This window comes from Aythya fuligula, chromosome 4 (genome assembly GCF_009819795.1).
Source record: "Aythya fuligula isolate bAytFul2 chromosome 4, bAytFul2.pri, whole genome shotgun sequence".
Lineage (NCBI taxonomy): Eukaryota > Metazoa > Chordata > Aves > Anseriformes > Anatidae > Aythya > Aythya fuligula.
This window is the reverse complement of record NC_045562.1, coordinates 52,991,303-53,017,590: the sequence shown is the minus strand read 5'-3', so window position 1 is coordinate 53,017,590 and position 26,288 is coordinate 52,991,303. Positions and strand designations below refer to the sequence as shown.

Below are 26,288 nucleotides of genomic sequence, written 5' to 3'. Positions count from 1 at the left end.
TTGTCACTATCCTAAATAAGTTTCCTGCAAACTGAGTCAAAGCTTTCCCCATAGTGTTCATCCTTTCATCTTTTTTTTTTTTTCCTTTTATTTAAGTTCCTGTGTGGTATTTTGGAATCAAAAATTGAGAAATCTTACTGATAAGACTGCTGAGTCACTGTTCATTCATTCAGGATTTTACATTTTAAAGACTGACATTTGCACAATAATTTAGCTGTAACTAATCTACACTTATGACAGCACTGCTCATGTACACATGATCACCTTTTCAGATCCTGATATTAACAGCCTGCACTGCACTTCATGGAAGCACCCACATCCAAGAGAGTTTGGTGACTACCATGAGTCATACGTACATGCTTGAGGACAACAGGCATTTTTAGAGGTATTTGGAAGTCTTAGAATACAGATACACATCAGACAGAATAACCTAGTCAATAACCTAGTGGTAGGGGATGGACTCCAAAAGGTATATAAAAAGAAAAGATACTCAAGTTTTAATAATATATCTCCCTATGTACCTAAAGGCACATCTCTGTGTGCTCAGCTCTGCCTCAATCTAATCAGGCCTGATTCAGATCAGTTTCCTATCTCATAGCTAAACTTGACCTGGTCCTGAAAATTAGCAGTCCCATTGCTACATGGTCTCAGAGACCTCGTCTTTAATGTGTGCTCAAAGCCTAGCACCAGCAGGATCAAGCTGCATACAAGCAGCAGGATCAAGCTGCATACAAGCCAAAGATTTAAGACTGCTTCATTCAAAAACACTTGGCCAAGGCCAGTGGTAATGTCCTTTTAATATAACAGCTTAGCAGCCAGAGCATGTACCCGTGGCGTGAGATCTGGTTCTGTGTTATCTTCCTGTGAAAAATGGTGGGGTGGGCTCAAGGCCACGTCTCCGCCCCTGCAGAAGCCGTGGAGCTAATGGTGATGGGGATGCCAGAGCTGGGCGGAGGGGCCACTCGTCACCTCTCATACACAAACTGTTCCATGACACGAGAGAGAAATCATGACTTATGAAGGATTTGTGTGATGAGGGGAGGGGAAGGTATAAAAAAAAAAAAAAAAGCATACGAGTTCATGATTGTGTAATCTCCTGGTCAGCACCCTGATGTTGGAGGTGAAAGGAAAGGCAAGCAAGGAGCCTCGGATATGAAAGGAGTTTTGTGTCTTCTATAGTGAGTGTCTAATGTCAAATTAATTCCCTGCCAGTTTTAGCCGATCATTAACTAAAGGCAGCTGTGTTTGTGCAACCAGTGTGTGACACTGACATCTGACACAGATTCAACAAACACCATTGTCTATAAAGCCTTGCTTTAGCTTCTCGCACAGCCCGGCCAGGAGGACATCCCCCATGCAACACAGAAATCTGAGCTATTGGGCAGCAGTCCCAGAGCGAGGGACAAGAGCACCCAGAAGACTTGCCCACAGACCTGTTGGATCAGCATCTGAATCCGTGCTTTGTGTTTCACAACGCCGAGAGGAAGGAAGGAGACGCAGCTAAATAGATTACACAGGGGCGTGTGGGACTGGGCATGTGCGCTCCTCTGGAAAAGGAGCGCAGCTGCGTGACGAAAACCATACGGCAGTTCTGGATACTGGCGAGGAGGACGTGCAGCTGGGTGCCAGCGCTCCCACGTGTGTTTGGAGCCAACCATAACAGCTCCTGGCACAGAGGCAGAGCCACGAGTCACGATGAGACAGAGGAACTCATTTTCTGCCTGGCACGCCGTGGCCTACGCACTCGTCTCACCTCTGCCTCTGCTGCTCACCAGAGCATTGACTCTGCTCTTGGGTCTGACCCTTTAAAAGCTCAAACTGTTTATGAATAATCTGATACGGTGCACAACCATCACCCCCAAACTGCAGTTATTGAAAAATTTGTCCCCAGATGCAGTGTGTTTGGGGTCAGGGTCAGCATGCCTTTGCCTACAGAGCCTAGGACATCTGGACAGCTGGACTCGCAGACAATACTGCAGCATAAATAAAACCACAAACCCATGCAGGATTAAAATAACCTTTAAAAATCAAAGACCACCCTGAAACCTGATGAGAATGTCCTTTCAAACGCTATGCTTTTATTTATTGCCTGACGAAGTTTTGTTTTCCAGTATATGACCTTCCTCTAATTAGATTATTTAAATCTCTTTGTATACACAGAAATTATTCACACTTCCTCCTAGGCATGATTACAGTTGAAGGCCTTATCTATTGTTTAGTAAATACCTCTTTTTTTTTTTTTTTTCTTCTGATGTTCTTCTGCAAACCACAAACATTATAGCAGACATCAAAGCTCTTCCTTCAGAAACAGGGCTGTGGGCAGCAGAATTGCCATTATGAATATGGAGCATAATAATCTCCCAACAGGAGGGAGATTTCAGGCATAACAACCGTTTCAATAAAACAATAAGGAAGTTTTAAATGCTAAAAGTAGTGCAATGGACATAAGAAGTCAGATAGGGAACTGCTTTTCATCATAGCCCCACTGGAAATCATATTGTAGCATTACTTCTTTGAAGGATTTTCCTTAGTCAAGTTCTCCCATTGCCTTAACAATTTTCACATAAAATAGGTAAAGGTTTGATCCACTGTTTTAGAAAAGCTAAAAGCAAATTTGGCTTAATCTCTTTCTCCTACATACTGAAGCCCCAAAGAACAAATCAGCCAGGGGGGTGTCAGATGTAAGATATGCTTGTGATTTAATTTGCAAGCTATTATCTCTTCAAGGGGGCAAATTTCATTTGAAAATGAAATGGAAATGACTAGGAAGGCAAGGAATAACTAGGAATTCTGAAAAAAAAGTAGATTTTTTACTCACCACCCCCACCACAATAAAAAACTCAGATTTTTATGTGTTACACAGAGTAACACATAGTTACATACAAATTACACTTGGTAGTGTCCAGTCCTGTGAGGGTTTCTGTGGTTCATTTCCTTGCCAGTCATCTGGCAAGTCTATCATTTATCATTTCATCTGCAAGTTCTGCTCTTAACCGAGGTCCTGTATGTTTTCTGATTTTATTTTATTTTATTTATTACATTGAACGACTGGCTGTGACCTTTGAAATGATATGGAGTGTTTTTTTGTTTGTTTTTCTTTTTCATCAACCTGCTCATATCTTCTCTTAGATTTTAAGGATATTTTTTCAGAAGAAATATTAGAAGAAATTTAAAAAAAAATCAAGATTTTTAAAGCAGCTATAAGTCTGAAAACTGCATTATTCCTCTGTTTCATCATTTATAGCTTGGAGGACATAACACAAGCTGTAAGTGCAAAATCCTTTTTTTTATTTTTAAGCTTGCTACTTTTCATCTCTGACTAGAAATTATTGCTGTATTTCCAATTAACATTGTGTAAGATATAAATTTCTATACAAGCAAGAATAATGAAACCTTTAAAAAGTTGTGTGTGTATATATATATATACATATACATATATATGTTGCATTAATATTTATTGCCATGCATTGAAGTACATGTCTTTCAGATGCCCTCTTTGACCAACACTCTTATCTGTGGACGTTAAAAATGCAATGTGGAAGCCAGATTCTAATTGCTATACCTTATTATGAAGTGTCTGCTATGCCAACAAGCAATAATTTTGACGCAAGATCAAGCAACACAGGCTCACCTGCTCTTGAATGGCAAGAGCCAGCTCTTCAGCTTATGTTGATCAGCACGATTCTCCAGAAGCCAACAGAGCTGTTCTGTTTTGCAGGTGAGGATTTGGTTCACCATGAGACACTGCTGCTTCCCTAGCCCCAAGTTCTATGCCTCTGCAGTGAATTGCATCATTTGCTGTTACTGAACAAGTAGGGGTAGGAGGAAACAATCTAAGTGGTCAGTTTGTGCAAGGAATCCACTTCATGTTACTGGAATATATTGCAGTTTGATGCATCTCTCCCAAACATGCTGTATAGGGTATTGTTTTTTCAGGCTCTAAGGCAGAGTAATTTTTGCTACTTGCCTGGTGGTCTTGAGCAGCCAGGCTTATGCAGATCCATTCAACACAGTGAATTTAAATTTGTGGATTTTTCTCATTTCCTTTCCGCATGACTTTTCGCAAAAGGTATGCATATTCTTGGCAAATATTTCAACAAGTGTACCTAAAAGTAAAATTGGAAATAGAAAGCTTAGTTTCAGTTTTAGGGGTTATTCGTATTTGTAATCTCACGTTCAAGTAAAAGGGAAGACTTGGTGAGCAGACATTAACAATCCCTGACTGAGATCATACATGCCTAAAGTATGTTATCAAATTATTATTACTAAAGAAAAATACAATTTTTGCTTCTGATTCTCTGGTATTTATAGTCACTATCTCTGGATAGTTGTATATTATTTTAAACCCTAATACTCCTCTGGCCTGAGCTGCTGCTGGGGCAGAGCTCAGCAATTTGTGCTCTGGAGGGAAGAAGCAGCAACATTTCTATTTTTACTGGTACTTATTTCAAATCACCTTAGAAATTCATAAGTTGGCGCAGTCCTTCAGCTCATACAAAGTAACAGACCAAGACAAAAGCTTACTAATGATTGCTATTTATTTTGTTTAGTCAATAAAAAGTGCATAGTACAAGCCCTTTATCCCAATCCAAGTACTCAGTAAAAGATTACTAGGAAACTGCAAATGGCACAGATGATTTTTTGTTTGGCATAATTCAGACATTTTAAACCACTGATTTACATTAGATACATCACATCGTCACTCTTCCTTTTTCAATAATGAACATTACAAGGCTAAGTGATCGGCAGACAATACATGAATACATATGATTTCTCATTTCAGAGTATAGTAATTGTGTTAAGCAGACTCTAAAAATACTATTGTTTTAACAAAGTTCTAAGCTAAGGTATAATTGTAAACTTTCCTCCATATTTCCCAAGTTGCTACAACTTGTGTCTCTTACTATCTGAGCTTAAAACCGTTATTAGAGAATTAATTATATCCCGAAGCTTCACATCCCACTAATCTCTTCCACACTTCTTTTCAAAATTTACCATAAGCACCTGTAACCATGATACAGTTATGTCAGCAAACCACACCACTGAAGGCCAGATTTCTGCCACCCTTACCAAAGCTGCTACTAGTACATTATCTCAGAGTAGTCCCACAAGCTTCAGTGCAACTACTGGATGAGTAAGGCACTATTTAACATGAATAAGAGTGGCAAAATACAGTCCTATCTTTTCATTAAGAGTGGTGGTCTGGAGGTTGTGTCTTGGAGAGAGTATCTGAATTTAAAAGGCATACATTTTGATTTGGGATAGTGGCCTGGCTCTTTAGTAAAACATTTCAAATAAAATATTCCAATGATTTTCTTTTCCATAGAAAATTTAAAATAGCAATTTACATGAGGAAAGCATACAGGTATAAAATCACTGGGGCAATTACTTAGAGGAATTTCAAGCAAAGACAGTTCATTTAAATGTAAAACACAACATTACTCTGAACAGAAAGTTTGTTTGCCAAGACCGCTAGAGCTGGGAGCACATGGTGAGTTTTACAAATACATCCAGAGACATTTACATAAAGCAAGAACAATCCTCGTGAGTGAGGCGCATCTCCTGTAAATCTCACTAACTTCCAGCAGGATGAGGAGTGGCTCGATCTGGCTGAAATGAAGCCTGGTTCATTTTTACTTATTTATTTAAATTTTAAATCAATTGGAAGCCTGTTTTATGCATCCAGTAGTAAAGGATTCTGGCCAAAAAATCTTGGAGAAAAGGTCAGTGTAGTAGATTATACATATTTCCTTGTTGGTTCAACAAAATGAGGCCAAATTACTTGCTTTGTTCCAACAAGTATTCCAAACAGAAACGTACAAGGCAAAAAGCAAGCACCGTCAGACTGCTTGTCCCAGTGACACCTTTACACAGTGTTTGTGGCCTGGACACCATTAGACACAACAGGACAAACTCAGCTTCTCTGCCGCAACTCCACTGCTTTACAGGGCAACACATGGATGTCACTGAGAGCACCTGGCCCAATCTTCTTCATTCGTTTGATTTTTAACTCATCCTGTGCTTGGGAGCATGCTATTCCACTGAAATTCAAAGGGAGATTACATCAAACTAGAGAAGCCTTTCTTCAGGCCTACACTGTACCTTTGCAAGGAGGCTTAGCTGGCCCACTGCTTACCCTGAGGAGGAAAACCCTGTGCCTGTCAACCACGGGACTGATGTGAGATTTTTATAAGAGCCCATCAATACAAACCTTGATGCACCTGAACAGTTAGTCCCTTCAGCTCTGTAACTAAAGTCCTCGTGAAATAAAGGTTTCTAGAGTAAGGCCTTGAATTCCCATCTGCCTGTTCTACTGACCTTTATGGAAAGAAGCTTCATGTTGGTAACATAAAAATGTTCTTTACATTATTCTCATCAATTTTTCATATTGATCAAGAAAAATATACAGTGTTGCTTTTCTGTACATCTTTAAAATGTTCTTAAATTAATGTACATAAAAAAGTCATTCCCATTTGCTACAATGGGAGATGTGCACCAGTATGTGCACAGCCACACATACACACACATAAACACACCGCACATACACACAAGTAGTAGAGGGAAGAGACATGCCATATGTAGTCACCTGCAATTTTGTTATTCTACAATTACAACCAGTAGATAAGGATGAAATGTCAGGAATTGCTGATAACGTACAAGTGAAGAAAACTGAACATCCAGGACGTGTTGCATACCAGAAGTTGGTAACCTCTTGGTATGATTTCATCCTGCCCATTTAGCCACATTACTTTGTGGCTAAAAACTTAAAATAATGATTATTAAATGACTATACAAGGACAGAAAATTCTGCCAAGTTCTTCTCACTATATTTCTCATAAAGTCTCTAAGTAAATAAATCTGATTTTGGAATATATATTTTTGAAAATATATTGAATAAGATGCATCATTTATTAAAGAAGAAGATTAAATTAATTTCTTTTTTGGTGGTAATATCTTTTGTGTACAGTTCCCAATATATATGTCAAGACTTTGACAGTAGCAGTTATATCACATTCACTTCTTTGCACACGCACACAAACATACAGTTTAATTCTAGTGGAAAATCCGTGCTTTTGCCAACAATTCTAAAAACTATATTAGTGGTCCGAAGACCAGGCTAAAAGCTGCTCTGAACCCAGGGCAAATATAAAATAATTTCTTTTTTTTCACAGCACAACTAAACTAATAGTTGCAACCATAATATAACTCTCAAAAGTATACTGGAGGAAAAAATATGGATTAATCTGAAGAAAGATCTGTAATTTTTTCCATTATTATAGATGCACAGGGATTTTCATTTTCTTTCAATGCATATCAGAAACCACTGCAAAGAAATTAAGATCACTGTAACAAGACTGAGTGGAATGTCCACAGTTATGGTAACAACCAAAAAAACCCTGCAACACCTTATCATTATTCAAATTATAACCTACCAGGGATTGTAGTAATATACAAAGCAAAAATTAACTTAAAATTGAAGTAGCTAAAAGCAGTTCGTGTAGATAACTGCTGGATTCTGCTCTATATAAATGAGAAAAGAACAATATTGAATGGGGTTTTGGAGTAATCTGGTCACTTCGTCCATTTGGTCGTGCAAGGTTTTAGCTGCTGAACCTTTCTGATCCTGAAAGCTCTAGTCCACTGGTGGGGCGGGTGGTTCTTGTCCCTAGCAGAAGGAAGGAAGAAAAAAAGCATGAACAGGATTAGGAATAGTACCTCACAAAAGAAGATTTAGCAATGAAAAAATGAAAAAAACTCAGGATACTTTTTTCTTTTTCACGTTTTCATGCTATAATTTTGTTACTTACCTAAAATCTATGACACATAAGAAGGCAGGAGGCAGTTCCAGCCAGAGACAGTGCCCACAGAACGTCCTTACCCACCCTCAGGCATCTATGCATACGCACCTATGCACCTTAGCTCCATCTGATGGCAGACCTCAGAGCTGGCCTTTGTGATTCTACAGTCACTTTGGTTTGACTTATTTACATTTTAAATAGAGTTCCAAGAAAACAGAGAAGAAAGTACAGGAAAAACAATTTAATGAAAAAAAAAAACAATGACTGCAATGTGATCTGTATTAAAACCAAATACATTTAAACTATTGTAGTCCCTCTAAGACACTTACATGACGTGGGCTGGTGGGCTTTCCGGCTGTACTGGAATCCCTCAGATTACTAGGTCTCAGTAAGAACAAGACAAATGCAATCACAACCCAGGCCATCACTATCATGGCAAAGCTGATGCCATTGTCACCGGAGAAATTTGGTCCTGGCACTAAAGACAAGGAAAACTCAAGTTATAAAACAGGGTGACAGCAGAGTTTTCTTCAAAATTAAAACAAAAATGCAATATAAATACCAGAAAAAAGGGAAATATTTTTCAATCAATTTTCCTAGTTATTCCTTCCTTTTGGTTAGTGTCACTTCTTTTAAAAAATCACATTCATCTGGTAGACCTTGCAACTTGACCACCATGCATGAAATCTGTGGCACAGTACAGAATTCAACTTGATTCTCAAGATTAGCATCTTCATCTCTAAACTAGCTTCCCCTCCATGCTACCTATAAAACAAGTAATGTTCTAGTCCATAAAACTACCAGAATCAAAGAGATTCGTTTAGTAATGTGTAAGGCTAATTGCTTTTTTCTCACTTCCTGAAAATGCACTATCTGAAACAACAGAAAATCTGTCATTGATTTTAAGTGTTAACTGTTTGTTTTCAAAGGCATTTAATACAAAGCTATAATGAATAACCTTCAAAACAAGAAGAGCTATTCTATTTTATTTACTACTTCAGATGAAAACTTTAACACATGGGAAAATTTCACAGGAACACTTGTATCCATCAGATTTTTGGTTGTCTCATCAACTCATTTGGATCATCTCATAGAGTCAAGTCTGGATGCAATATGGGTTGGAAGCTGCTACGATTTAATGTTTTTTAGGTAACTTATACCCAGTAAACTGCTGAAGTCAGTCATTTCTTTGAAGGCTTGTTGATACCAAAGAACTGTCCTCATCATTGTCATACTGGGTAGCATTGCTATCAGAGGCTCTTCTGAGAAAGTGGTTTCTTGATAACCCAGCTAAGATACAGCAGTGGGCCACCATGGGGAAGCTTACAGCTAGCTATCCCATGCACAACACTGCTGTTCTGTGAGTAAGACCTACAAACCAGGGCTTTTGGACTGATGTCCCTTACCAACGTCATATACACTCAAAAATGTCAAAAAAAAAAAAAAAAAAAGTGTTATGGAAGCTCATACTTCTCACGGTATCTACAAAATCATTAACACGTTTGAGCAAATGAAACTGCCATATAGTTCCTGCCTTTTGAACATCCAAAATACAGACAATTCAAAACTTAAGAAGTTGCCAATGTGCAGGAACTTTATTAGAAATATATACAATGAAAAGTGACAATTTGCTTGGAGATCTAAGTCTAAGGGTGCTGTATATGAGGAATAGTGTGAAGTGAATAAATGAGAATCTTACAGCCTTTAGCTCATTAAATTCTAACACAAAACTGACTCAGAAAACATACGTAATGTGATGTATCAGTATGTCAAATCTTGGATGACCTTTTTTATATAAGCAGGCCAGCAAATCAGCATGCAATTTGGCATGAGAAGAACAACTGCTTCATCTGGGGGCTTCCAGAATTAATAGCGACCTTGAGACCACCTTCAGCAGCACATAGGACAGCCTTAGGTACCTGCTTTGGCACATATGCTCAGCAGTGCGTTGAAAATTCAGATCACTTGTTAGACTGGATTCCACACAATGCAGGGAAATGGACTGGTCAGGCTGCCTTCCTCGAAGTTGTTGGATTTTTTGGTGAACCATAGAGCACTTAAGGCTTGTGGTTAAACGGGATTTAGGGCAAGTAAATGGTGGTAGGTTGGCTCATGCTACAGGTCAAGGAAGGGAGTTAAAGGAACCACAGTGGGAAACCACAGGCATTCCTACAAGGCACAAATCCTACCAGCGTGCGTTGTAATACCGTTTGGATGGAGCCAGATGTGCCAAAACGTGTTCAAGACTAAGTGAGACAACAGCTGATCTAACACGGCTTGGCCCTGCTCTACCTACTTAAAGCATGCCAGGTCCTAAAACAGCCACAACACTGTTTATACTATTCAAGTACCACTAAAGCCACTTCTGTTACAAATGGCCATGTGTCTTAATACGGATGAGAGAGATTTCAGAATCTGCTACGTTAATCTCTTGACATGAGGAGATGAGAATAAGCAAAGTCTCACACAGCTGGGGTAAATAACACATTTCCAAGCTTTTGAGATGCAAATAAGAAGCTGTTACAGCTAATGGGAGAAATAGTGTGTAGAAGTCGTGAATCTTACGCTACAAAGAGCTCCAGCACAAAGATCACAAGGTAATCATATAAGACCAGCCTATGGATAAAGAAAGGCTGAGAGAAGCTGAAACCAGGTAGGATGCAATTTATGCTGATGGCCACAAGAAAACATTCTGAGAGTTCACAAAGTAGTTCTACCTATCATTGATATTCTGAGGTAATTTTTGGGTGTTTTTTGATTTCTTGAAGATTAAAGGTTATCCTTTTAATCTGTTAAAGGTTACCTGGGTGATATTTTCTAATTTCTCCAGATAACTAAGAAATTGTCCTGTCCTGACCTCACAAACGAATGCCCCTGCCACCATCCATTTTGATTACAGCAAGATCTAGTTATTAATCTTCAGTGCTTGGGAGACACCAACTACAAGAACACTGCAGTACGTTTCCCCCTTATAACCTATCGCACTGAGTGAAATGAAGCTTATAGTCTCCAACCTGGCTTTCCACAGAACACCAAACCCAACCCAAGGTCTTTATTTTCAGAGCACCTGGTCCCTCGGGCGCAGCATACCTACATACCCACGCAACTCCGAACGAAGCCTGGGAGCAGCTCTGCCCCCGGATTTTTTTTATGCCATGGCTGAATTATCTCTGTGCAGGAGGAAGTTTTATGAAGGGATGGCTTGAGACTGTGGGATGAACTCCCATGGAAGATAACAAATACACTGAGTCATAGCTGTTGCTCCACATACAAGCTATATATTCTTTGGCTTGCTTTCTGCTATAGAAACAGAGACTACAACAGGTAACAAAACAACACTAGGCCACATCAGCCAGTCTTCTCTCAGAGAGAGACTGGAAGGCAAAAAAAAATCTTATGTGGCAGATGTTTGCCACTTCATTTAATGTTCTACTAAGAGGCAGTCAAAGATACTAAAATGATGAGTTTGGTAAAAATAATTTCTAAAGATTGAAGGTCAACCACCTTCTCATCAAGCAACTGAAATCTCAAGAATTAAAATAAGCAAATACCCTTGTTAAATACTCCATGCATGAGATTAGTTCTCCTCTTAAAGTGCTATTTTTCATTCAAAGTGAGGTTGTACTCTAGAGAAAAGAAGGAAAGACTGCATTTATTTTACAGTAAAAATATAATCCATGTGGTGCTTTTTGTCTGCCCTCTCATGGCAGAAATGTCTCCTTTGGATCTTCAGCTTTTTACTGTTTAACATCTGCATGTGGAAAGACAAAAGTATGCTCTCAGACTTGTGTCTTTTTCTTTCCACAGTGTTTTTAGCCTTTCCTGTTCTGTGAAAGAAAGGCAGGAAACCATATGAAGAGAGGTATCTTACAGATGAATTACCAGGGAAGATGAAGAGCCAATGGGACCTTCAGCAGATAACCCCTGCAAGCCGGCAGACTCAAAGGCAGGGATAAGGAAACTGAAGAGAGCCAAAACGGACTCAAGCAGAGGAAGGGAGAAAGGAATTACCAGAACAGGGAGGGAAGAGCTGGCAGATGTTTCATGTCGTTACGTCAGGATGCTGTGACTCCCCCAGAGGAGTCCAACTCAACATGAATCACTGATACACATTAATTTTCAAACACATAAAAATTTGGAAGTAGGGTAGACAATGTTTCAGACAGTCATCTCTCGACTGTTAACATTACAAACCAGCAGAGCACAGAAAAGAGTAGTGTAGAAAATATGAGTGCGGAGAATCCAGGTCACTACATCTGGGAATTGCTAGAGCACAGAGAAAAAACTCAGGCGGTGGCCCCTGATTTCCTTCCACGGGGTAGGATGACTTTGAAGGGCCATGAGCCATCAGTGCAGCCCCCTGCCAGGTGGGGATCCTCCCTGGGCTGGATGAACCACTGTTGTTACAACTGGAACACACTTCAGAGAAACACTCTCCACTCTGCTACCCTACATTTGCATTAGGCAGAATTCAGAAAAGAATTATCGCTTCTATTCCTCATTTTATTGGAAACTGTAAGATCCCGTAAGACCTTCTGATTTCCTGAGCATAAAGAATCCCACAGAACATTAATGTGTCACAAGAAATTTGCAGCCTTCTTCCTCCAAGGCACCCACTGAAACAGAGGGGACAGTCATCAGACCCTGATGCCTTCCCATCACAGCAGATATCCTGATGGAGAACAGCCATCGAGCAGAGCAACCAAATTCTCTCTGAAGTGGTGCTCATATCCTCCTGTAGTAGGAGCACAAATCTAAAAGCACTGGCCCTGGACCCAGCAGAAAACTTTCCACAAGGCAGTCACTACAATATAATGGGGCAAACAACCATTAAAAAGAATTTAGAGCTAGTAACACAGAAATGTGAGTGAGGGAGTCTTGTACTTCAGTTGGTGCTACTGTTTTGATCCGGCTCCTGAACTCTAAAAAAGATCTGAAATCAAGGGTTGAAGAAATGAAATGTGTACTTGGGAAGAATGAATATAGGGCGTTTCTGAAAACTTCCAGCTGGTATCAACAGCAAAACTCATGACACTGCTGTGACACTGGCTGAGCCACAGCCCTGACGTTTCCCAGAACAAAACCACATACGTTTCATCAGTTATTCCACAACTCTGCAACTTAAGAATCCGTGTGTGATAACACTCCCAGCTGTGCTTCCAAAACGAAGACCAAATCCAGGGAATGAGCAAATGGGTGGGAGTCAAACGAGTTTCTTCATACTGAGGTCCTGAAATGAGGAATCAAAGGCAGCAAGTAACACAAAATGAAGCTCTGGGACTTAGGGAAGAGAAGACCCGCCTCAATCACAAGCTCATCGTGATACAGCTCAAAAGAATGGGAATGAGGCAATGGGCAGAAGATTGGTCCAAAATTGTTTTAATCTGTCTCTGAAAACGTCTCTAGAAGCTTTTGCAGGCTCAATCTGTTTATTTTTGACTTTCACTCCTGGGAGTTGGCCCAAGTACAGAACCACAGAAGCATCACAGAATAATCTGACAAATAGGCAGTCGCTGTCATTGCATCAGCAAAAAAAATACCTTCGCTGGAACTAAATTTAAAGCAATATAATAACATAGGGGAGGATTTACTCTATCATTTTTGCTTTGGTTTTTGAAATAAACCACTGGTTTGGAACAATTGCTGCCAAACTGCTTGCATCTGCACAGACAGTTATTACATGGATCCCTTTCAGGATGGAAAGCAATTTGCCACAAACCGCTCACGTCTCCACTGTACTATGACTTGGTAGCACAAAAGCAATCCCATAAGCTTTGTGCTCATACATAAGAGAACTTACTCATTTATACAGCCTTTAGCCTAAGGGACGTATAAATACTGATGATTTCCTCTCCTAGATTGAAGAAAAACAATAGACATAGAAGCCTAAGGTCTAGGAGACTAAAAAGGACAGGTGCATTTGGGAGAGGAGGGTTGCTGGAGGTCTCAGATGCATGGCTGGAAAGTCCATAAGGAAAAAGTACAGCCAACGGTGCCATTATGGCAGATGTGCTTCCCACTTTTTTAGAGCTCATAGGTTTTCCTCTTCAGCCCATCATGACTATGAATCTGGGAGCGTGGCACGCTGGGAGGACACAGTGCAAATACAAGCTAGATGCCTGTCTCTAACCAGGATTTACTGGGGACTGAAGAAGGAGGAACATGAGTGAATGAAGGTATGCACTCTCCCCAGCATCTGAGAAACCTTGACTGCGCTGCTCCCAGACCTGTAGAAGACACAAACACCTCTTGCAGAAGAGCACCAGCAGCTCCTACTTCCAGGAGCACTGCTCAGGTGCTCCCTGGAGTCTCACAGTAGTCCTCATGCAGGCTAATTGAGTGTGTTCACATGCTCAATTGGTAAAGCAATATAGGAAAAACAGATCCACTTCATTTTTTTTTTTAAGTGTTTGGCAATGTTCACTCCAGACTATGAAGAGTGTAAACAGAGCACCTCAGGGCAAGCTCACATTGCTGCATAACTTCTACACAGTCATACTTCCCTGCAGAAGCTGGTAACGTTTGATTATCCCAGTAATGCTCATTGTTTGGGAGGGTTTGTTTCTGATGTGTTTCACAGCAAATTTCAAGGCAGTGTACACATCAGTACTCTGCTTCATTAACTATACAGCCACCGACTCAAACAGAGACACGGTCATGGCATATGTTGGCTTAACAGCCAGAGCTGCAATAGCTGAATATCCAGGCTTTACTGGTTAGGCTGCCATGACAGTAAGAGTGAAAATAACACCATTCTCCAGATTCTCTCTTTAGGGTGAAAATCAAACTTTAAGCTTACTCGGAGGTCAGTGGTAAGATTCAATAGCACTTGGTGCCTGTTCAACACTTGTGCTGGTGTACTGGTACCTGAGCTCGCTCACCATCACCCCTCCCATACAATGCTTCAAATGTACAAACCTTAATCTGAATCACAGATTCGCAGATATTACCTCCCCCACATGATTTCTGTACTCTAGTATTTGATTTCATTTAATATGTTCCTATAACAGAGACCAACTGCTGTATCTCAAGGACCAGTCAGACTGCATTTCAATTACGACTGTTTATTTCACTTCCATGCACTCGATCTCAATAGTTACTCACATTCCTGAAGGCATTCTGTGTCTGTGCAGTAGGACTGTGATTGTCTCAGCTGGAACAGAGAAAAAGAAAGGCACGATAGTTAGCAATGAGACTCAGGCAGCTTGTACTGAAATCATGATGCTGTGTATTATCAGAGCGCAAGTTCAAGGGGAGGGAAATTGTAACCCATCTTTTACTGCATCACGTGGCTTACAGTACATGAAGAATCCCAGTCACTGAAGTAGTTCCTGAACACTATTTACATAATAACTTAAAATCACCTGACTAAAGTGTTATCGCTTCCACATGAATTGCAGCCACTGAATGCCCTTTAAAATTCAAATTAAAAATCTATAGTGATACAGATTCTGATATGCTCTCCATCCACACACACATTTGGGATTTGAAATAGGTGGTACTACTATTATCTGAATCAAGTGCCATTGAAGTACTCTGTGATTACCTAACAATAAATGATCAGACTTACGCATAGAGATGCAAATTTTAAGTTTCACATTTAAACATATCAATTACTAATTTTTCTACCTAACATCTTTCTTGTATTTGACTGTCTGTTTCCTGCTTACTGATGGGTAAAAATTAAAACGCTTTTACCATGCACAGCTGTAACGATCATTTGCATTTACAGACTAGGTAAGCTTGGTAACTGCAAGAAAAGTCAACACTGGCCAACCTGTCTATAACCATTTTACAGATGACAGAGTCAATACAGACAAATATCCCATTCTTCACCAGGAGAGGCTAGATGGATGGGATTTAATCTGCTGTATTATGGAAATAGGTTCTATTCCCTCCTTAGGTAAGCTAAACTGATGAATAATAAAAGTTGTAAAATTATAGAATTGCTGTGATGCCTTGGTTAGAACAGAGATTTGCTTTACGACAGGTTTTATGTCACAGCAATGCCACAAAATCCCAATACTCTGTCACAACAGGCTAATCTATTTATTATTAATGTAAATACACAAATGCAAAATAGAAAAGATGTTCTTTATGAAAGAAACGTGAGAATAATTTTTACAAATGCAAATCTCCCTTTTATTGGCATGAATTGTATGCTTATTTGTTGTATGTAGTCATAATATTACACAAAGCACACCAAGGAAACAGCTGGGCAATTGCGTGAGGAAGACACTTGGAAAACTTTAAACTCCTTTGATCATAGGAACTTTAATTACAGGCATATTTGAGAAGGAAAAAAAAATGTAATTAGAGATTAACCACATTCATTCTTTGATTAATATATTAAGATCTGCTAGTAGATTTACGGAGACTAGCAAGAAGTTCCTTAGGAAGTACTGGGAAGGGTGGGTTTCATCTTTTGGTTATTTCTATAGTTAAAAACAAAAACAGGGAAAATTCAAGCAAAAGACTTCTACTTACCTTATAAAAAAATGTTATCAAAGTATGCATACTTCTGGGCCTTTTTACATAGAAGCAAAATTTCATTTATTTTTAACCTTTGGAAGTCCTTCTCAAAGGGGAGATTTTACATAGCAGACATTACAAATTGGTAACATCTGACACTGAAGGATTCCTCAGCTGAGAAGACTGGATGTAGCCATGCCCATGTTTTACGGAGATCAGCAACATAAATCTTCTTCTGCTCTTATATGGGTTTAATCTTGGAAGGGGCTTAATTTATAATCCCTTATCTGTAAAATGCAGTTTGCAGGTATTCTTCAACACAGAATAATGCTCAGAATTAAAACAGGTAATAGGTATATGATCTGAAATATTATACAAAACAACAATTGTACAACATCCACCTGTCCCTCCCCAGTCCCCAGGGTGGCTAATACTCGGGTAGCCTTGTCTCACTTGCCCAGATAGGCAGCGCTGCCTTGGGGCTCTCTAGCCACGATGTTATTTACTCCCTTTCTAAGCGTTACACCCTGTCCAAACACAACCTCTTGAAGCCCTGCCATTGTCCTTCGAGGGGCACTTGAAGCATGGTGTGGTCAAGGCCACGTGGGCATCTTGGCCACTTCTGCCTGAAAAGGCATGCGCTGCCTGGAAATGCCTGCTGAAGTAGGAGGCCACCTGATTAAGACACCAGAAGTACTAAGGCCCTGAGATTTTGTGTGCCCAGAGGGTGCTCGTAGGCTCCTTGTCTGTAAGGCACAGAGTTTTACCCCATGGGCACTCTTGGTGACTTCTCAACAGATGGGACCCTAGGCTCCAAGACCCTAGAACGATGAGTGCTACTGGCAACACCAATGACATAAATATTTCAGTAACTGAACAGTCTTAAGAGAAATACCATTAGGAATTGCTCTACAGATCTCCGCTGAAAAAAAGAAATGCTCTTATACTAGATAATATCCTGCCAATATGAAAAAAAGTCTGCTTATATATGGGGGAACGATGTACAGAGGAACCTTTACAAAGTAGTCATCTGCACTTTGCTAATGGGGCTGTGCTTTCCAAAGGACTGGGGCAACAAATATTCCACTTTTTCCATGGCAATTGAGGAACTAGCTCTACAAGGTAGGTTTAAAAACAATGTATTATGTGAAATAGTTACATGAGGAGATATGAAAAAATTCAGTTTTTATAATTCATATGAAATTCCTCTAAATTGAAAACAATACATGGTCATATAATCATGCAGATTTAAAGATCCCAGCTAAAAAAAATTACATTGCATAGCCTTTCCTACATTCATATCCAGCAGTAAAATATTTCTTAGGAAGCTAACTCTTCCAGTTAATCCCAAAATTTCTTACAAAACCCACCTGTGTTGGAGAAGATGTGCTAGCACAGGACCACTACCCGTAGACTCTACAGTAGTCAGGCTTTCAGAAACCATAGATGACAAGGCAAAAACACACTCAAGCATCTCCTCATGCTCTCTTCCCCCCCTGAGTACAGCACATGTAAAACCTCACTATCCTACTAGCACGAGCTGTAGGAGGGCTTCCTTTACCAGCTAACAGATTTGTCTCTAACAACTCAATGACAGGCCGCGTGGTGCTCTCCTGGGATGAAACACAACAGATGACTGCAAAGGAGCAGCAGTAAAAACAGGCTTTTCTCAATTCACTCAGGTGAAGTAGGTTGTAACTCTGTAACCCAGTACAAATCTGATCCTTTACGGTCACTAAATTAGTCAAAAGATGAGCACAGATTCTGGCACATGCATGAAAAGCTTACGTAAGGTGAACGGTTGGGAAAGGTAATACCTTCTGCTGAAACACGACTGCTCCTTTGCCTACCAATTAGCTCTCTTTCCTGTTAACTGCACCCTTCAGGGACATAGCAATTGCCAGAAAAAAACTCAAATGCAAGACATTTCAATTGTCAGATAATTGAAAAAAGAGCAATTATCAGGGACTAGAAATAAGCCATCTTTTGTACTCAGGTTTTCTCTTCTGATGTGGAGTTTGGATGAAAGTTTGTGCAATAACAGTAAAAAGCTGAAACAGACTTTCCTTCTTCTCAACAAAACCCACAAAAAGACTTTTCAAATACACCCCACTTTTACAGGTCAGCAGTTGCTCAGCCAATTTTAACGGTGATAACTTGAATGTATGATGCTCACAGGACTGCTAGAGCTGGGAGCGCTTCGGAGTCAATAAGAAAAATCTGAGTAGAGAAGCGGTTCTCAGGATATGTTAACTCTTATGTACTCGAAGGCATCAAATACTACTGATGATGGGTTTGGTCTTATTCATATTTCAGAGATGTTAATGCTTACAAAAATGTGAATTTAATGAATGACAGATAGCTGACTGCCTGGCCTGATAGCCACTAAAGTCAGTAACAGCCTTTTCTTCATATTTTTCAGTGTATTTTGGATCAGGCCCTTGAAAATAATACAGAAATTAGGTGAGCGAAACATCAGGGCTTACTCAACAAAAGATGAAAGAATGACAAATGTTATAAAACTAAATGTTTGCAGAAAATTATTTTCTTCTATTTAAATGAAGAGTTTTATATCTGAATTTTAAACATTCTTTGTGCAGTTTGTCATCCAAATACAGTAAATGTCTTGGTGCATGTGAGCCAAAAATGAACTAATTTATTGCTTATTATCCAAAATGAAGTAAGAACAAAGTGTAAACAGAAGAAAAACTAAAAAGGCTCCAAATTTGTTAGTTTTAGCAGTGTAGGCTTGCAGGCAATGTAAGTAAAAATACTAATTACAAATGTATGCACATTATCTAAAGTACAACTGTGAACTTCAAATCCTTCAAAGTACATTTAAAGGGCTGAACAGTTTAAAACAATTCAAATTAATAATCCACACACCACAAGAACTCTTGGTCAATATGAATATCTGGTTTATACGATGCCCCTCATAAGATAGTTCTTGGAACTAGGGGGCACCAGTGGCTGAATTACAGTAAATCAATATCTACTTACTGATATATCTTGAATGTGAACCTGACAAAATGTCAAGAAAAAAAAAAAAAAGAAACCGAGATGCTTTCGTTGGTAAGAGAGAAAATGGCCTTTCCTCATTCTTTCCCCTTGATGCTCATATTTTGCATTGCAAAAATAAAACAAACCAAAAGGGCACATTCAGCATGGCTCCCCGTTCAAATTTGAAATACCTTTTCCTTTTTTTTCTCCTCAAAAGACAGCTCGTAGCCTCAGATTACACTAACGCAGCCGTGTTTAGATACCAATCCTCTGACAACGTATGTAAAGTATGGCTTCAACCTATGGTCTTGTGGGTCAACAGCCCCTACCCATCCAGCACACCTGCAACCCAACTGGCTCTTGCTGCTCCCCCTGCCGTGCTCTGACAAGAGTCTACACTTTTTTTTTATGAAAGCCACCTCTTTTTGCAGTCCCCAGCTGTGACCAAATCATGGACAGTCACAGAAAAGGAGGCTCCCTATCGGCCTCTGAAAACTTCTGCGAAGTCACTGTATGAAGCAAAGTCTCTGTGTTTTCCCATGCAGACCCAGTCCGTGAGCAGACAAACATGCTGCTGTGTGGTGCAATCAGGGCGTGAACTTCTATTGCACGCTAGCTGCTCCACAAAATCACTGAAGTCCAAGTGAAATAGTGAGCCCAGTGAACCCACTTCGTCGAGCCAAACAGAGAACTTGTTTTTCCGACACAGTGACCTCAGCCCCTGGGATCCCTTTCAGTCTTCCCATGAAAGAAGTTGGGCTACTTTGCATTTCCCACTCACCACAGGAAGCTTCTGTGGAGGACTCAAGGCATCTGCCTACCTTCACAGGAACTCCTTCTTGTGCCACACAACTCCCTTACTTCCCCTTCAGACGAGCTTTCAGAATTTGCTACCCCACAGTCTCTGGGGACTGGTCTTGCAGTCTCTGCTCAGACAAACTGTTTTTCATTAAGGTTGACGGCAAAAGATTATGAGTTCCTATCCAGCAAGACTTGAAAGGGGAAACTTTTTAAGGGTTAAGTATACAACTAGGGTTAAAAAAGGAGGAAAAAAAAAAAGGAGAAAAAAGAAAGCAAACAGTGCTTGCCTAATATCAGGAAGATACTGAGGATCACACAGCTCACAAATGTGTCATTTTCCAGAAGAAATAATGACATAATCCCTATCCAAAAGCACCTTCCAGCTCTTGAAACAGTGTAATAAAGAGGAATGAGGCTAGTAGCAGGAACTCAAAGCTATAATCAGTGAAGTCCAGTCATCCGTCTGACCGTAGATGAGCTGTAAATAAATTGTTTATGTACGGATCATTAAAATAATCGCCTTTTAGAGTAACTTTTGAGACACTTCAAATCAGAAAGAAGTCCTCAGAAAAGACGTGATTGAAAAATTAGCAAGTTCATGAGCCAGGTCAGGAAAAGATTTCCATACAAAAGATTGGGGTGGAATAAAGCTCAGAGAAATGTGTGAAAGAAACACACAAATTAGGTACCAAGATAAGAGAGCAGAGACAGATAAGGTTGGCAAGAAAAAGAAAAGGATAGATAAGTACGGAAGCAAGGACAAATAACTAACTTCATGCGGTCATTTATCCCCGAATAAAAGTATATTTAAAGTGGAACCATAAGGACTGTTGATAGAAAATTTTGTGCGATAACAAGGGCAAAATATCATCCCTTGTGACAATACTGTTTTGCAATTCAGACCAGTTGTAAGCTCTGCCTTTTCTCCCCAGCTATGGCAGAAGCTGACAGCCCCACGGCGTACTTCTGATTGCATTCTGATGCTTCTAGGTAATGAAATCACTGTTTAAACTTTGTTGGCAGCCGCATCTGTCCTGTCCAAAGTATATAAATGATTTAGTAAACAACATGATAGATAAATTGCCGTGGTATGATAGGACAGTCCTGAATACAAGGCAGGTTGCAAATTGAATTGTAGCATTATCCACAGAGTTCAGACTTAAAGACGCAAAAAAATGACACCTACACGCATTATTCTGCTACAAGCTAGCCAAGAGAAATAAGGGGGAAAAAAGGAGAAAAGAAGGGCATACTGATAGTTTAAATTGTCTCCTAAACCACATTAGCTTCTCTTAGAGGAACAAGCAAGGAAAAAGTGAACATTGCCCTCCCCACTCGCTCTCCCCATTTTCTATGAGCAAGTGCAGAATTAAGATAAAATAAATGCTTGCTCATACCAGGACAGAACATCAGTCTGCTACAAAAACATGGAGCTTGGTCCTGTGAGGTGACAAATAATTTTCCCTCCCACAGCAAAAGGGCGAGAAGGATGTCTGGTACCTTTCAGAGCAGTATTCCCAGGTTACAAACCAAGTCTCGAGACCCAGAATCACCAACCACTTATGAGAGAGGGAGAACATTACACTAACTTTTATACTGAAAAAATGAAATTTTATGGAGGAAGATAGAGCAGGTAAGTATGAGTGATCGCTGTATGGCCAGGAGCACTGATTTGCCAAGAACTCATTCCTATCCTCATTTTCTTTTTCACCTCGGTGTCACATAGATCTGCCTTTTCAATTCTTCCCTTATTTTCCCCCCAATTGTGTAACTTTTATTGGTACTGGCCTTGAGGACCTGGGATACGTCTGACATCCTACTGTAGGTGAATGCGAAGCAGAACGAATTAGCAGAGTCAGGGAAAAGAAAATGAAGAATGTGAATGTCTGGATCAGCGTAAGGAGCTCACAGTGCCTCTGACTACATGAAATACCAGATAACAAATGGATAAGGCAGAAATAACTGAACAATATCACTACTGAAACCTTTGAAAATATTTGTGAACAACATAAACAAATCTCCCACGAGGTTACTAACAAACTTGCATCTACAATACAAACACAGAATACATGTTTATTTGGTTTTCGACCAGTTGAGTATCTTCTGCAAAATGATGCACGCTCGCAGATGAAAAACGTGCTCCCACGTAGACAGCCTTCAGGACAAAGGCTTAGAACTGGGAGTTCTACCCGTGTGCGGTGCTGATTACATCCACATGTGGCCTGAGGGACAAAGCACAATTTTCTCCTTGTTCCTCAAACGAGATGGCCCTAACACAGCTCTGATCACCACAGCCATCCATAACACACGTTGTATCTATGAACTACTGCTGGATTATCTAGCAGCCAGAATTTTCAGTGCCTGTTCTTCCACACTGCTTGCAATACTGTTAGACCACACAAGCATTATTTTGAGACAGTCAGGGGTGACTGAGACATTATATTTTTATAAATATATTTATAAGTGTAATATATGTATATAGAGATATATTTATATTTAAATGTAACTTTTTAAATACAAGTTATATATATATTTACTACTATATTGCTTTTATTTATACCTTTTTATATGTACGTATGTATTTGTGTGTATATATATATACACACTAGTTAAAAAACAGCTGCTTCCATCATGCCACAAAATTCAGTAATGGGAAACGCAAAGAATGCCAGGCACCTTCAACAGTTCTGCAACCTAACCCCTTATAGGCAAAAATGGTCTCCATGGGACTTGGACCCGAGTGGACAACATTTTTCCTGGCTTTTTTTAACACTCACCTGTCCACAAAAATAGCCTTCATTTGTACTGCTTGATCTAGAATTAGTTTTTAGTTTACAGACCATTAGCAGTGCATGATTTTTGTGATACGGTTTTGAGACCTTAAGCTGTGCAGAGCCAGCATATTGAGCACCCAGTGAAATCAGTGGAGCAAAGGGTGCTCAGGACCAGCAAGCATCCCGCTACTCTGCTCCTGTGTTTTATTCTTTTGGCACAGTGCCTTAGGAGGTACACAACAGGTCTTTCCTGCATCTCAGAAGGATGGCAGCTTCTTCTTTATCCTAATGAGCAACCTAACGTTCAGCTCTTGGGAAGGCTCCTTTCTGAATCACCCTGCACTCCAAGAAACTGGGAACTGAAGGCACAGGTCTGGAAGAAAAGGGGACGGTGAGAGCAAAATGTGACTTCCTTAGCCAAGCAGCCAGGGAGCAGAAGGGCTACAGACCAGCAGCAATAGCAACTGCTATTAAAAAATAATTAAGAAGGCAAATGCCATGGAGCATGTGTAACAAGTCTCCAGGGCAACCTCCAAATTTAGAAGGTCACCTTAAATCACCACGAATTCATTCAGTGTAGTTCTGCTCTGCTTTCAATAGAAAGCCACATCAGTAGGGTAACTCATTTTTGCTGGATGCCTGAAGGACTATTTAAGTCAGGCTTAGCTGTGCTGACATCTTGAGAACTTTTCAACCATTTGCAGCAAACAACGCAGATCTATTTTAGTCATGTGTTTATTCTGTGCTGTTTGCACGGTCTCGCTCAGCCAAGACTCATGGCTGGATACTATTTCAGACTATGCCCGTTTTTAACAAGGCTCTACAGTGACCTGGCCAAGAGAATTAGGTGGAAATTTGGTTCACAGAAGAGTGTTTGAACCATTTTTTTTCTTTGGAAATAGCTTGAAAATTTGCATCTTTTTGCTATAAAAATCGAATGGCACCTCAAAATACAAGACAAATGAAAAAATGATTTGCTTTCTATTCCCTAGAGTTTTTGAGATATTCAAGCCTTCTGGTGTAGCAACATAACTAGACATGGGCCATTACTTTGCAATTAGCTACAGAAGAGCATAGCACAAGGTTGTAATTCCCACAGAGGTCTGCAAGGCCATCAAATCTCAGCAGCAGAACTGTTGGCTGTTCACCAAAACGGGCCCTTTTGTATTACAGAATTAGAAATGCTTTGGGGAAAGAACATATTGCTCATTTTTGTAGAACCCAGTATGAGGGAAATCTAAAGTCACAGTTTCTGTAAAGCAAATAATGCTGTAACAGAGAAAATATAAAGGACCTTTACACCATACAAAATTAGGTGCTGCTGGCTCACTTCAGCATTTCTGGCCACTTTAAGTAGTCATATACAGGTGTCAGGCTTCATGAAAGATGTTCTCTGCATGATTATTCCTGTCACCTTGGGCTTTCACAGTCTAGTGTTCACACTTGGATCATGGATCACACCTTTACTCAAATAGCACGGAAGTCTAGAGGAACTATGTAGTGTGATCAGATTTTTATTTTGCAAGAGAAATGAAGAAAATGGAAATACAAAGATTTAAATATAACATCATTCTCATCCAGAGATTTGCTGTTCTCTGCCACAACTAAGACAGGAATCATTTTCTCTGGATACCACAGAACATCCTTCACTGAAAATCTTTTAAACAACTGGCCCATTGTCTGTCAAGAGTCCTCCCCATTAAAGTCTTTGATTTTGTTTGTTGTTCTTCATTCTTGAACTTTGGCTCTTCTTGTCAAAATAAGTTGTGTAGATGGAAGAGACTGAGCAGGAGATAAAGTCATACGAACTAACAGGTCTGTCATTGTCTCTTAACAACGCTTATGTATCTGCAGAGGATGGAAAATCTGATGATATTTTTCTTCTGTGCTTACTTCCTTTTATGGCAGTTCCCAATTATCTGCTATATCCATAGTGTAAATAATGAGCCCAATATACAATAATCAAATTGTTATACAACAACTCCAAATCATAACAGATGGTGCCATGGGTATTACATACTGGAAGTAATATTGATGAAGTCACAGCCAAAGATGTTAGATCTCTGCTGTTTGCTTGGAATACTTGGAAATCATAATATTTGCTTATTATTTATGGTGGTGGCCATGCTACGGAAGTTTAGTATGTGCAAAACACCAATGAGAAACCTGAAAAATCCAACTCAGGAAAAATGATAGAACATCTAACAAAAGGTAAATCAATGCCACTCACACACGTGTACATAAGTTATAAGAACTGTGGGTATGAACAGCATCTTCCAGGCAGCCTAATAAGCAGCAAAAAAATCTTTTAAAATGTCACTTGCATTAGAGATATAAAATCTACTGTCTATAAAATCATCACGGTATTATGAATTAAGAAGAAAAGGAAAAAGAACAGAACCTGGCTTAGTCAAGTAAAATGAGGGACAGAAAAATAATCAAGTCACATGGCTTAGTAAAAGTTAGTCTTCTTAAAAAAAGACAGCTTACTTGCTCATAATTTTCTGTGGCGTTGCTAATAGCAGAGAAGAAGAGCTTAAATGACAACAACAAAACCTTTTCACTTTATAAGCATTAATTGTACTGACAAGATGAACTTTTAAATCATTTAAAGTAGAGATTTAAACTATGTGCTATCTATAAAAAAATAAAATCCCCTAGTTATTGTACTTGGAATACCAAATGCGTTGTAAAAGAATTTCAAGGTAAATACACCAATTAACTTAGAAATTTAAAGTCCCATTTTGGGAATTAAAATGAGAACTTCAGGTTGTAAACAGACCTTTTTGACCTCCTGCTGTCCTTGGCATAACACCATCATTGAAATTTTCCATACAGTTAACTCTAATGGAAATCCTGGGCATTTGAATATGTAGCTCTTAACTCTACATGTAACAGCCATGCTTAATGCCTCATGACTTCTTCGTCAGCAGAAACCTTAATCCTTATCAGTATTGTTCTATACAGGTATAAACAGATCAGTATGTAAGAATTACTTTAACCTAAATGTAATCTGTTAAAGTCTTTACATCAATCATGTTAATTTTTGCACAATGTCATTACTGAAGAATTCTGGAACTATATTTCCACACTTGAGCATCTCTCATAACTACACTGTTATTCTGATAAATTTGATCTTAACTTTGATCTTCTGGGTTCACAGGGCTTGGTCTAAAGGAAATTACAACCACTTCTCGAGTCCTGACAAGCACTCCCAACTATAATACCATTCCAATGTGCTCTTGTTTGTTTAATGCCTATCAACAAGAATCAACAATTCAGTATGTAGTAGTAGGGAACCATTCTGGATATACAGCATGTCTGGATTTCCTCTCCTCCATGCTGAAAAACTGCAGATTGCCTACCTTTCTTGTATCCCAGTGGTTTTGGAATAAAGGTTTTGAGGAAACAACTTTCAGAGGTAATAGGCACCCCATCTCCA

At 39.5% G+C, this 26,288-nt stretch overlaps 1 protein-coding gene across 1 annotated transcript in view; it reads right to left on the bottom strand.

Annotated features, from left to right (window-relative positions):
* Positions 1–4,520: 4,520 nt before the first annotated feature.
* The window catches only part of SMIM14 (small integral membrane protein 14), a 38,101-nt gene continuing 16,333 nt past the window's right edge, over positions 4,521–26,288 (bottom strand). Inside the window, exons 3-5 of the mRNA XM_032186741.1 lie at positions 14,904–14,952; positions 8,129–8,277; positions 4,521–7,666 (exon numbers count right to left, since the gene is read on the bottom strand). Of these exons, the coding sequence (XP_032042632.1) occupies positions 7,634–7,666; positions 8,129–8,277; positions 14,904–14,952 (231 nt within the window). The 3' untranslated portion in view covers positions 4,521–7,633. The remainder of the gene's footprint in view (positions 7,667–8,128; positions 8,278–14,903; positions 14,953–26,288) is intronic.